This window comes from Sinocyclocheilus anshuiensis, unplaced genomic scaffold (assembly GCF_001515605.1).
Source record: "Sinocyclocheilus anshuiensis isolate Anshui unplaced genomic scaffold, SAMN03320099.WGS_v1.1 scaffold140, whole genome shotgun sequence".
NCBI lineage: Eukaryota > Metazoa > Chordata > Actinopteri > Cypriniformes > Cyprinidae > Sinocyclocheilus > Sinocyclocheilus anshuiensis.
The window spans coordinates 2514916-2528588 of record NW_015554147.1 but is presented as its reverse complement, the minus strand read 5'-3'; the positions used below and the strand labels follow the sequence as shown (position 1 = coordinate 2528588).

The following is a 13673-nucleotide window of genomic DNA, read 5'->3' as shown; positions in this document are numbered from 1 at the left end:
GGGGGGGGGGGGGGGGGGTAGAATATGGTCCCCTCGGTAGAATAGATCAGACCGAAAGGGCCCCCACCCCCCACCTGGCACGGCACAACACAGCACTGATGGGTGTAAAGTACATTTGGTCATTTAACTGCTTGTAAATCCTGGAAAATCCTAATTTAACACGCCATTTATAGACAGGTAGGGTCAGTCTCTGACCTGTGACATCATGAGGGTCTCAGAAGGTCTGGTTTTATCACACTGCTTCTCTTTGTGCCCCCGAAACACTCATGCATTCAGTGGACATCTGGTTTAAACCTACTTATAAATTTCAGTCTTACTAAATCAGAATGGGACTAGTTGTCATATGAGCATTCATGCTCGATAGCAGAAGTATCTGTCTAGAAATATCTAACTTTGAAGATCTGTATTTATTTAAATGTTATGTCCCTCTGTGTGTGTTTGGCTCGCAAAAGTTTTGCTGTTAAGCTATTACATAAATACATATACTGTGGAAGATGCCAATTTTTTATCTTTACAAATATATACTAAGGCTGTCAAATCGATTAATTGCAACCAAAATAAACACACATACATAAATATTTCTTATATACATGTATGCATGTGCATTTAGCTATATATACATATAAATATACACACACATATGCCTCTGTACTGTAGGTAAACGAGGATTCATAGTCATTTATATACAAAAACGTCTCAAAATATGGTCATACTTTTTTGATGGGAGGGGGACTGTAGGCTACCTCAGTACTGATGAAAGGCTAGAAACGCCCCTTGTGACAACTGTGGTGGACTGAAAGGCAGTTAAAGGGATAGTTCATCCAAAAATGAAAATTTGATGTTTATCTGCTTACCATTTTGTTACCATTGCCATGCATTATAAGACTGATAGACTGCAACGGTTGGACTTAAAAATCATCAAATGTGTTCTACTGAAGAAACAAAGTCACCTACATCTTGGATGCCCTGGGGGTATGCAGATAAACGTCACTTTCATTTTTGGGTGAACTATCCCTTTAACATCTGCAGCGCTCCAGTAAGTGGCGCCCTCTTTAGGTCAGTCTGGGAACAACAGCAGTCGAGAGAGGGGGCGGAGGACACAGAGGGACAGAGAAAGAAAGAAAAAGCCTGTGCGTGTTTTCGCAGGCGGAGTTTCGTTCTTGCGCACCGTTGGAATTCACGGTCCCTGTATTTTTTTCCTCGGGATTGCTTGAGGAGACAGAAGGAGCGAGAACGCGCCGTCAGCGAGCAGATGTTATAGCTGGACTATCCCTGTTTCCAGCCTGACAATCGAGCGTATCATCTACTAAAATGTGGCAGCCTGCGTCCGAGCGATTGCAGGTAAGACTGGACGTCTAATTACTGTAAGAAACGCTTTTGTTGTCTGTCGTTCACTTTGGAGACGCGGTGTGTTGCCACAAAAGCTAATCATCCAGCAAACCCCATTCAGCTGCCGTTTATCTGATGAACTGTTACACTGGCGCTGCGCGGCTCTTCAACTTTGTATCGCTGCTCCTGGCTGAAGCTCAGAGCGTCTGGACTGCAGCTGCGAGTCCGCTCGCAAAATAGAGCAGAAGTTTCGCAGTTCTTTCTAAATCATATCATGCCGTTCCAGACTCAAGGCCATTTCACACCATTGGTGTGTCTGCAGTCTGTGAAACGGCTGGAACTTGCTGTGCTCCTGGCCTTGCGTTCACACGGGACGCGTTTGCGCTGTTTGTAAGCACCAGGGAAAGCCCTGGAAATATCAGTGCGTTTTAACACTGGTTTCTAGGCCTAGAAAAGTCATTACAATTACTAATTCACTGCACAACAGCCAAAGTTGGTTTCGACTGGTATAGGCTGGCCTCTAATGTTCTTTCAAACTGAAAAGTGCTTAAAATCTCTGTAAGACCAGCTTTTTTTTTTAGATGGGAAATCCAGTGTAAGCTGCATGCTGTGGTTTGGAACATGGCAGCAGGTTTTTAGCTGGTCCACACTGGTTGTTAACTGGTCATTAGCTGCAACAAACTAGCTACCAGCTGGCCACACCAGGTTAAGATGGTCTTTGAAGCTGGTCAGCCGGCTAATGACCAGCTTGAGCTAGCTAATAACCAGATACCAGTTTAAACTGAATTTTCTTGCAGGGGTTAATCCCCATCCACTAATCACAAATGGAAATTGGTTAAAAAGGTGTGGGAATCCTGAAGTGCGCATGGCATTGATTGTTGCTGCAAATCGTGCCACCACAGTGAGTGTTTTTAAGTCCGAAAGTCAAGTTTAAACATTTCAAGATGCCTGATAATATCTGAACGGCATCTCAAACCAGGTTTACACATACAGCACATCTGTTGACGAGCTGTGCGTCTTGTTTTTGGCATCTGGCATCCAGTTTCTGTGCAGAATATTTAGCCAGATTTCTCCAAGCGTTCGGATTCATCCAGTTATAAACGTCCAGCAGTTACCTGCAAATCTCCTTCAAAATAAAAAAAGAAAAGTTCACGTCAAGTATTTTTATCTCCTGGGGTGCTGGGCTTCACGTCTCCTCTGTTTGTAATATTATCCAGATGTGAAGCGGGACGGGCTTTGCCAGATGTACTTGCACAATCTTTCCTCACAGAGTTTGGTATTGGTGACACTGATTAAATAGCGTAGTAAAGCTGCTTCGACTGATTTGATCACCAAAATGTGCTGCTATGTGTAGCAAAATGCTTGTATCAAACCACTATAAACAATTTAAATCCATGTAAAAACAGCCAGATTGTAGTAATCTATCACAGTTCTGTGCAAACTCTTTCTGAAACCAATCCAGTAGATTAGAAAAACTTTCTGAACCAATCCAGTAGATTAGCCTCTGATCTAGGGCTGGCCGATATGGCCAAAACAATTATCACTATACTTTTTTTTTTTTTTTTTTTTCATATCAGTTGGTATCGATAATTATCACGATAAATTGCAAATCTTTATTTCTTTCAAGTTTAAAGGCAGATTTTGCTCCTAAATGTGAAAATTGTAGAAACCAGATCCTTAATTGTGGTTTTAAAATGCACTTTATGGTCAGAACATGACAAACACTTCACATTTTTGAATTCTTTACACTTTTCCAGTCATGTTTCCTTAACAAAATAAATATAATAGAAAAAATTACTTTTTAGTTTCTGCATGCTCACGTGCATTGTCAGCACAGTTTGCAGTGCTGGCTGCAACAATAATAATTTTTAAAAAAAATTGTCTCTTAGAAATGCACATTTCACAGTAGCTTGAGTTGACAGTAGTAGCAGCTTGAGTTAGGATGCAGATGCAAATTTATGTTCATTATCAAAAACAGTAACATCTGTAAAAAATTGTAACAACCTCATTTTTATGTGGTGAAATGTAATTATTCTGACTGTTTGAGTTTCTTACCATACATTTAGATCATGATAACCACAGTTAAAACCACACATATGGTTACAATGGTAAAAATGTAACTTATATGGTTTGTAGGTATTTGTATGAAAAGCAGTAGTCTAAATAATACATTTATTATAAATGCACAAATGCTATAGCTTAATCACAAAAAGTACTGTAATAAACTGTACTGTTTAGTGCTGTTTCATTACGCTTTTGGCACATAAACATTATATTGAACATTTATCTAACTCTTGTTATCGTTTTATCGAGGAAAATTATATCGTGATATCATTATTGTTTTATTGCCCTGCCCTATTCTGAACCAACCTGTGCCTTAGTAGACCATGATCCATGACCTAAATCCACAGAAGTCCCTGTTTTGAGTTTATCACCGTTAAAAGCTCAAACATAGTACGTATTTCAGGAAAATGCTTACTCCTGTCAGTGGACACCATTTTCATCATTAATAAATCCCAGTGTTGAAGCATATTCCTAATGCTTTCTTACTGTACACATACTATGTACATAAAAGGAAAAGCATTGTACTTGATATGTAAAAAATATCCATAATTTACTCTCTCAAATGTTAATGTGTGAATTCTGTTATAATTGTATTATTTACACTGGTGTTCAAATTAAGAGGCATATTTCCTGTATTAAGTACAATATTATAACTAATTGCAGATGCAATTATGTTACATTAAATCAGTGTAACAGCACTATATTGCTCTTAAAAATAAAGGTTCTTTATTGGCTTTGATGGTTCCATGAAGAACTTAACATTCTTGTGACCTTTACAGTTCTTTATAGTGGAAAAGGGTTCTTTAGATAATTGAAATGTTCTTCACACTAAGAAAAAATGTTTGTTTTTTTTTAATAAATACTGATCACTGAAAGGTTCTTTGGAGAGCCAAAAATGGTTCTTCTATGGCTTTGCTGTGAAAACCTACTTATGAAACCGTTATTATTAAGAGTCTATGTACATAGTAATACATTTTAAGATGAGTACATAAAGACAGCTAATATGCTGTAGGACTGTTTGCATACAGTCCAGTTTTCTGGATCTGGGGTGAACTCTTTATAATCTCATAAAAGACTGGATTTAGTAGGATTCAGTGTTTTCCTTGGGATGTATTAAGAGCATTACATCATGGAGATTTGAATCTGATGCGATTATACCATCAAACACTATACAATCAGATCTCATGTACAGTAACAATAGGATCTTATATATCATAATAAGTATAATCAGCGATATGTTAGCAATAGTCAAAAAATATATTGACATCAAGAGTTTTGTCCTCTCGCAGCGCTCCACCCAGCGTAACACCACTCTTTTGGATCTCAACAAGCCAGAACCAGCCTCAAGATCCATTGGTTTTTGAGTAGACCCTTGTGATTCATTGACTTTGTGCAGACCAGCACGTACTTGTGTTTTCACACTTTGCTAATTTTGAAATAAGACAGCGCAAGTTCTCATTTGGATCTGAGACGGCATGTAGTAATTGTGGTTTAGTTCTCTGATAAATGTGAAACATCTCATGCTTATTAACCTTTTCAGTGGTATGGTCCCACATGTGGGATTGTCATTTATGTGCCCAGGGCTCGCAAAATTTCAAAATCCCTGGTAGCCCTTCGGGCAGGTACTCTTCAGATTTTGGTAGCCCAAAAATTAATTAGGAGATTAAGATAGGAGATTAAATGCCAATCAAAAATAGTTTCTTTAAGCAATATCGTATCGCATATCGAATATCGCATTTTTTAACAAGGTATCGCATATCGCATTTTTTTTTTTCAATATCGCACAGCCCTACTTTTAACCACGAATGCTCATCTTGTGGCTATACTACAACATTTACGGATTGGACCCTTTATTTTCCATTGTAAGTACACTACTGTTATCCAGCCTTTTCCTTTTTTTTTTTTTTTTTTTTTAAAGAAAGGATTATTTGAAATTATCACTCAAGTTGATTCATTTTAACTCGCAATAAATCCAAGATATTCTGGATTGAAAACAAGTTAAGATCAGTTGAGTTGGGGACTTCAGTCAAACTGGAAATTTTCTACAGTCAAACTGGAACTACTGTCGTGTGTGTGTGTGTGTGTGTGTGTGTGTGTGTGTGTGTGTGAGTGTGTGAGTGTGTGAGTGTGTGAGTGAGTGAGTGAGTGAGTGAGTGATATTTTTATGAAGTTTTGAGACAGACATGCTTCACATCACTCCAGCATTGCTATCTAAGATAATACAGAACGTTCTGCCCAGTGTAATCTAGTGTTACACAAACACACATTCTTTGCACCACAGATCACGGCATCGTGAGGGTCTCACTGTGATATGAGCATAGTACTTTCCCAATAGTGATCCCAAAGACCACCCAGGCACAGTTATACTATTGCTAGGGCAGTGGCCTGATGTTGCAATTAACAAAGAGACTTGATTGATTTTCTTACAATGCATTGAAACAAGATCTAATTCTCCAGCCCTCCGCACACAAACACTCGTGTGCACTCATTCTTTCCCAACACACTTTTCTCAGAATGCACTGAAGCACTCTCCGTGTCCGCTGCATGGTAACCATGACTACCAGCAGGCTCTCTTTTTGTGGCGTTTCCATGGCAACGGGCATCGCTGTGTTGATGGCGATGCTCAGTCTCATTCTCTTCTCTCCCGTTCTGTGATCTGGAGCCGTTCTGTATTATGTGTTTTTGTACCGGCTTTACTGATAAGATGTGCATTAAATATCGCATGCGATTTATCGTGCAGCCCTATTCCAAACCCATTTATGCTTTATGTATTTTTTCATTTTATTTATTTATTTTGCAGAACTTAAAAAGAGGACATATAACGGCTGTTTTCCATGCAACGCAAGCTTTCTAGCTTGCATAAGCACCGTAAAAGTGATTGGTTTGACTTGTTGCACCATATTTAATGTTTCCTAAAGTTCTATAATAGCTTTGAATGAGGAATAGACTGAAATTTAAAATGTTATTCAATTATAAATATCCCATCCAGTGAGATGTAAACATCTGAGACTGGATCATTTAGTAAGTCAGTGAGCTGAACACAATGTGTGGGTGGGTAAACATTGACCAAATTTCCATTAGTTAGTGAAATATCCCTTTAGATTTTGCTGGTGATCAGTATGGCAGCCTAAGCCAGTCTCAGCAGGACTTAAAATCATGTTCAAATGCCCAAGACAGCAGAAATTATGCCCACATTGCATATTATGCCAACATTGATTTATTTCTATACCTCAAAATATATTTTTATTTGTTACAAGCTGAAACTTACAACGAATGCAAGAAGTTCTTCTTTCCCTTCCATATATCTACATAGTCATCATTATTAACACTTAAATTTCATTTCCCTCTTGCTCAATATAGGATGCAGTTCTAAAATCAGTCTTTGTTAGAGGGATTGTTCACCCAAAAATGAAAATTGTCATCATTTACTCACCCTCAAGTTTTCCAAACTTGTATGAGTTTCTTTCTTCTGCTGAGCACAAAAGAAGATATTTTGAAAAACTTTGGAGAACAAACAGCTGCTGGTAACCATTGACTTCTATGGTATGGGGAAAAAAATTAAGTCAGTGGTTGGCTACTGGCAACTGTTTGTTTCCCAACATTTTTTAAAATATCTTCTTTGGTGTTAACAGAAGAAAGAAACTCATACTTGAGGGTGAGTAAATGATGACAGCTTCCATTTTTGAGTGAACTATCCCTTTAAGACAGGTTGTATTTTTTTTTTTTTGAGTAAAAGCTAAAACAATATTTCCAGATTTTCTACACTTATTGAATGCAACATAAGTTTAAAATGTCATATCCTGACAGTTTAGTTCACAAAGCCTCAGATCATAATTCAAAGCTAATTATAAGTGCAAATAACTAAATTTTCAGGCTATAAATACTACCATAACGTAACATAAAATTGTCTGAAGTTAAGTTCAAAATATCATAGAATTGAGTTCAGAGAAATACAAATTTTTAAAGTGCCCCTATTATGCCATTTTGAATATTCATAGTCTTTCATGCAGTGTGTAATGTAGCTGTATGTGAATGCACACGATCTGCAAAGTTGTAAAGCCGAAAGTGCGCAATAAATATAGTTATTGTCTCCTAAAAGAAAGAATCGACTCTGAACAGCCTGAACGAGTCGTCAGTAATTCGAATCCCACTTCCGTGATGGCTACACGTCACAGGGTAACACATTTGCATAATGCCTGCCTATGTTCTACGTTGGCCGGCGACCCGTCCTCAAGCACTGTAGCTTGTTCGTGTGGTTAACATCATTTCAAGAAGACGCTGTGTCTTAAGTAAATTTGTTTTATTTTCACTTCCGAAAGATGAGGCTGCAAAAAATCAGTGGTTAAAATTCTCAGCAGTACAACCCCAATCTTTTTTTGTGTTTCCATCATTTTTACTGCCGACTGCTTCTCTAATCTCAGGGAGTTTGACGCGGGATTCACAAACGCTTTCTCTTGAAAGATGGCTCAGTACCCAGTTTATTTGGACCAGCTGGCTCCACTGAATCACAACCTGTAAGTATGATAAATAATAGATGTTTATATTTTTTTCTATCGAGCGTTCAAAATACAGAACTATGGCAATAGGCGTATCGTTTGCAACCTGCGCTGTGCGCAGTAGACCAATAACAACGGACTGGGCCATCTGACCAATCAGAGCAGAGTAGACTCACGTAAATGAGGGGTTTAAAGAGACTGAATCTTTGAACTGCTTCAAACAAATCGTATGAGAATCATTGGAAAATGAGGTGATATTAAATGCATATTTTGGGACAATGAAAACGTTTTTTGACCTTGCATGCATGTAAACCTATTGTAGGAGACTCCCAAAACAACATTATTAACCTTAAAAAGGGCATGATGGGGCACTAAGATAGGCAGGTGGGTGCAATCCTGTTTCTCGAATAGCTCGTCAGAGGTACCTTGATTTTTGACTCTTAAATAAGTTATTTTACTAAAACACCAAGGTCTATCTGGAAAAGACGCCCTTGTTAGTTGCTAATTCCTTGTCCCATTACAAAATTGCTTGTTGTAGAAATTTCCATCCCACCTTGTTCCATTGTTTATGTTGTTATAAGTGAACTGAAGTGAACCCACCTTCAAAGTTAAATCCAGTCTTTCTGTAGCGCGCTCGCATGGAGAGGAGAGATTTGGGTTTGGCATTTGTGTGAAGTATGTGTTTTTGGGTGTTCTTTAAAGGATTAATTGAGAGAACTGCAGTACAATACGGCCTTATTCTGTTACAATGCAGAGTTTCCAAGAATATAATTTGGTTTGAGTGTGTGTGTGTGTGTGTGTTGAGTGAGTTTGAGGGTAAACCACAGATATGTCTGTCTGTCTAGTGTCTGGCAGGACTCTCTCACAGGGTTCACAGAGAGCTTATGTTGGGGTCTGGGTGCGTGTGCAAATGCATCTGAAAAATATGTGAAAATGAATGCATTTACAGTTAACTGATGCATATTTTTATTTGTGCGAATGTGTGAGTGGTACTTGTACTAGTTGACATTGATTGGTGTTTTTAGGAAGGTGGGTGGGGCCAGCGTTGACTTTGAGGTTTTCTGCTGCCATTGGCATCTTCCCACGCCATTTTTGTTGGATTTTTGTATCCACCAATGGCAGCACGCAACCTCCTACATGTCTGTCCTGACTTGGCCCTTGCGGGTCCATGTGAAACGCAACACGGACCCTCATAAAGTTATACCCAAACCCCGACAGGCACCCACACTGGAACTTACGAGCTTTGTCTGGACACACTCTCATTCTTAGCAACCTACCATTGGTGTATACCATCTCTGTGTAAAAGTCGGCTTTCAAATAGGCCAATAAATCGCCTTTGGAGAGCAACTCGCATTCTTTGCATCTCTTGCAAAGTTTTGTTGGGCACATTTTGAGCCAATCGCCTGAGCTGTAAATGCCATGCGATTCATTTGTCTTAAGTAACACTACTTTGTTTTGTCAGTTTGAATTTGTTTGTTCACTGAATGCAAAATATTTCATTTAGCCGATAAATTCATCAAGGCAAATATAGCTTTCAGCAGGTTTTCAATCTATAGAGTTTTGTAGGAAACTTAATAGATTACTGCAGTGATTTATATATTTTTGTAGGTCAACCCAGATGTTCGTATCACCCTGGTTCCCTTGTGAAAAACCCAGTAGGATTTTTAAACTGGCTTTTGGATTATTGCAGAAAATAAGCTGTTTGTCCAAGAAAAGTTGCGATTCTTTGTGACAATCTTCACAAATAAACACATCTTTTATGAATTTTGAAGCCTGTATACAATCAGTAGAAGTAAAAAGCTAAATGAAGGCTATAAATGAACTACGTCACAGTTGCATGGCTTCAACGACACCAATACTAAGCTTTCAACAACTTTCAGTCTTTATCGAAACATTTTCCATGAAAGTTTGAGTTAGAATAGTTTGCAAGCACGAGATTATAAACACAATGAGGCTGTGAAAGTGACTAGTGTGTAGATGAGTTTACCCGTTCCTCACAACCTCTTTAGTCTCATTTAACCACTTGTTGGTAATAGCTTTAAAAAATCACCAGGGGGTATTACTGATGCATTTTATGTTGTAGAATAAAACGTGAAAATATCTTGAGCACAGACCATTGAGACTTGGATGGGGGAGTTTCTAACTCAAGTTCGGACCAAACAGTTCAACTAAATTTGAAAACATTGCCTGAATCATAGTCGTAGGGGCTACAAATGTCCCTGAAGATGAGTGAAGATGGCAAACTCATGGCTTTTTTAGTTCAGTTGTGGAAGTCATGAAGCGAAGGCCTTTGGCAGCAGTGAAAGCCAACAACGGTGTTTTGAATTGTTGCAGATATTGGCAGGCATTGTGAAGACTGTTGCATTTAACTCAAAATATGCCGCGAAGACTCTGTTTATGCATTTCTGGCCTATATTTTTGAGACCAAATTGCTGAGGAATGTCGCCAGAAGTCAGCTAAATCTGCGTGCGGATGAAATACGAGACTTGTCAGATGTAATCAAGCTGATAGCCGCCAGAGATCTGCCTGATCCGTTTCCATTGTCTCACTACTTTGCTAACTCACTCCAGCTCTCTCATGTTTTTCTCTTTCTGTCTCTGTCTGTGAGTGATATATGAATGAACAGAGACACTCCTGGTCTTGTTAAACCCATCACTGCAGGACAGACCCACAAACGCCCGTATAATGTGTTAAACACTAACACAGTTTAGTCCATCTCTCACCCACACACAGCAGGCAGGAGGCACATGCATTTATACATGGTTCACAGTTTAGATCTGACAAGTTTTCTACCTCCCTTTCTTGAACACATGCTTAAACATTGCATATTTTATTTTATTTGATGCATGTTGTAGACTTCATAGAAGTAGGTTAGATTCTTTCACAGTCACTTTCTTATCTACATTTACATGTGCAGATACTTAGTCTACAAAAGTACTATTTTTATGACTGGTAATTGCTACTTGGGCAACTTATTTGACAGATTTACCAAGGTAAAGCTCAGCAATATGTATGTATGTATGTGGTTATTTATTTAGTTATTTATTTTTGCTGTAGGTTATATTTTATTGCCTCGTTGTGACATGTTCTGTGGTCCTGATGCATTGTATTTTATTATTATTATTTTTTAGGTTTAAATCTCTTGTTGTTTTTATGACATTGATTTTAACAAGACAACTTTACAACAACATTAGGCCACCCTTTTTCTCACCTCGGTCCATTTGGCTGTAGTACTCATGTTGATGACGCAAATGTTCCAAATAATGCACTCAAACTTGAGTGATGAAAGCAAGTGTGAAATTCCCAAACCCTATTCCTGGAGGCCCCATCAGTCCACATTTTGGATATCTCTCCATTTATTTTGGGCTTGAAGTCACTACTGATGAACAGATGAGTGCATTCTAGTGTGTTTGCTGCATTTACACTTGGCTTAAACATGCAACCTGTATACACCTACACATTGAAAAGACAAGTGTAAACACGCTTCTGATCAGCGTGTCCTGGTCCAGAGGTAGTCGCGGAAGCATTGTGATCGGATCAGTGTAATGTAAACGCAATCCAGCCATCATGTCTGCATTCGCAGGTCGACGTCACGCAAAACCCCGCCCCCTCTCTCCCGAAGATCCAGATAGAGTCCAGATAAAAGTCACTTGATGTTGTCAAGTGTAAATGCGCCATGTCCTGATTGACTGATGATCCGATCTGCCTGCCATGGTGATCGCATGTTAATGCCAAGTGTAAACACAGCCTTTGATTGGGTACTTATAAGGAGGAACATGCTTGGGAACCACTGGCTTAATTCAGTTAAAAAAAAAATTTATCAACGATATAATGTTTCATATGTCCGTCTAAAAAATGCGCTGAATATGCGTTCTGTGTGAATGGCTTGGTTTTGGTTTTAACCTAATCAAGATCTTCTCCGCATTGAGCTACTATACTTCTCTAATATTTTGATTTAATAACGCAGCAACTGCGCGTCTTGTGGGCTAGACTAACAAAACATTAAAATGCAACAATGTCACTTACATCATCATCACCGCATCTCGCGCTCCCCTAATGACGCTCCCAGACGCACACCTAACATTTGATTGTACTATTTTTGCATTCAAATGCAAATGTTTATTTTTTTACTTTATTCACAATCTCCTCATCACCAGGCTGGCACAGCACTCAATTCAGCATGTGTTTGTGTGTGCTGTCTGCGTCACTCATAGCACGTGCCTATATCGTGCGCTATATCGAACATTTTTTCTATCGTTATCGAAGAGGGTCTACCTTCGATAAATATCGATACCGTTTTATCGCCCAGGCCTAATAGAAAATATGAAAAATAGATTGCATTTTGAGATTTGCTGTTTGTTATTTAATTGTTAGCATTTTTTTAAATTAATAGCACATGTAATCTGAATATAAAAATAAGGGAAATGAGCATGTACAGTTAAATATCCAATATATGACGATTTTGTTTTTGCTGGGTCACATTGTTCTCATTACATGCAATTACCAGTCACGTCTAGCAAATCCAAAATAATTCAAAATTGTTGACAGTGCTCTTTGCTTTTGTACTAAAGCTTCTTTTTGAAGCTCATGTGATGTTTCTTCAGCACTTGTTATTTTTGGCCACTAAAAACAGAAGTGAAACTGTTCCTGCGGATCAGCACATTGAAAACTCTCCTATGTTACAGAAACGTGCATCCACTGTTGAAGTAAATGGAGAAAATGTGTGTCGAGCTTTCCTGAAATGAGGACTTTACTCTGAGAATGTCCCCGTTTCTCAGAAACTCTCTCTCTCTCTCTCTGGAGAGAAACCCTTCGCTCTGTAGGAGGTAAAGTTTGGAAAACAATATCTTATTTCAGGAAGGGAAGTTTAAGGTCGACATACCAAAAGTTTGAATTGTCAATGTTTTTATTATTGTCATTTTATTAGGACTCTGTGGAAATACAGACAGATATATTTTGGTAAACATTTGAGGACAAATAAAGAGCAGGACACGACAATGACTGCAGTTAAACACAAACACGTGGTTTTTCATGGAAGGTGTCCATTGCTCCATCTCTATAGTCTTCTGGGGCCGGATTCACGAAAGATTCTTAAGAAGAAATTTCCTCTTAACTGCCTACTTATTTAAGCATAACAACAACACTAGCAACATATAATACATAGTAGGACTATTAATAGGGATGTGCACAAGTTTTTTGAAGTACAGCGATCAGTCAGCGATGACTGATAATGTAAACCAGGGGTTTTCAACCTTTTAGGACATGCGCCCCCCCAGTTTGTCTAATTTCACTCACGCCCCCCCAACATCCAACAACCCCCCCCGGTATTACTGTAGTCACACCGAATTACTTTATTAACATTAACAAAAAAGCAAATATCCATTAAAGCTATTAAAGCAGCGAACAATTTTTCTTTTGCTCTTTTTGATTAACATTATTTACATAAGAAATGCACGGATCCGTTATACTGATGTACATTTGATATTTTCTTCACTGTTTACATTCCCTTAAAACAACCGACTGTGCTTACAAAGATACTTCTCAAGACAGCCATTGGTATTCACCTGCTGTCTGAGAAGGCTATCTGTTTGTGCACTTCAGGTGTGTGAGCGGTGCGCATAGAAACGCTCTATCACAGTGCGTGAGTACCGCATTCAGATGTCTTGGGCTTAAATGGCTTAAAATCACTTTAAGGTTTAAACTGACAAGACTTAAAACACGTGAGAATGAAAAACTTTCTCGAGGAAGCAGCACTGGCCTGATCGTTAAGATAGTTTTGGGGGG

The 13673-nt window shown here is 38.6% G+C and overlaps 1 protein-coding gene across 1 annotated transcript in view; it reads left to right on the top strand.

Moving 5' to 3' along the window:
• Nucleotides 1–1044: 1044 nt before the first annotated feature.
• LOC107670607 (PTB-containing, cubilin and LRP1-interacting protein-like) overlaps nucleotides 1045–13673 on the top strand; it is a 32120-nt gene continuing 19491 nt past the window's right edge. The window contains exon 1 of the mRNA XM_016463250.1: nucleotides 1045–1341. Coding sequence (XP_016318736.1) covers nucleotides 1312–1341 — 30 coding nt within the window. The 5' untranslated portion in view covers nucleotides 1045–1311. The remainder of the gene's footprint in view (nucleotides 1342–13673) is intronic.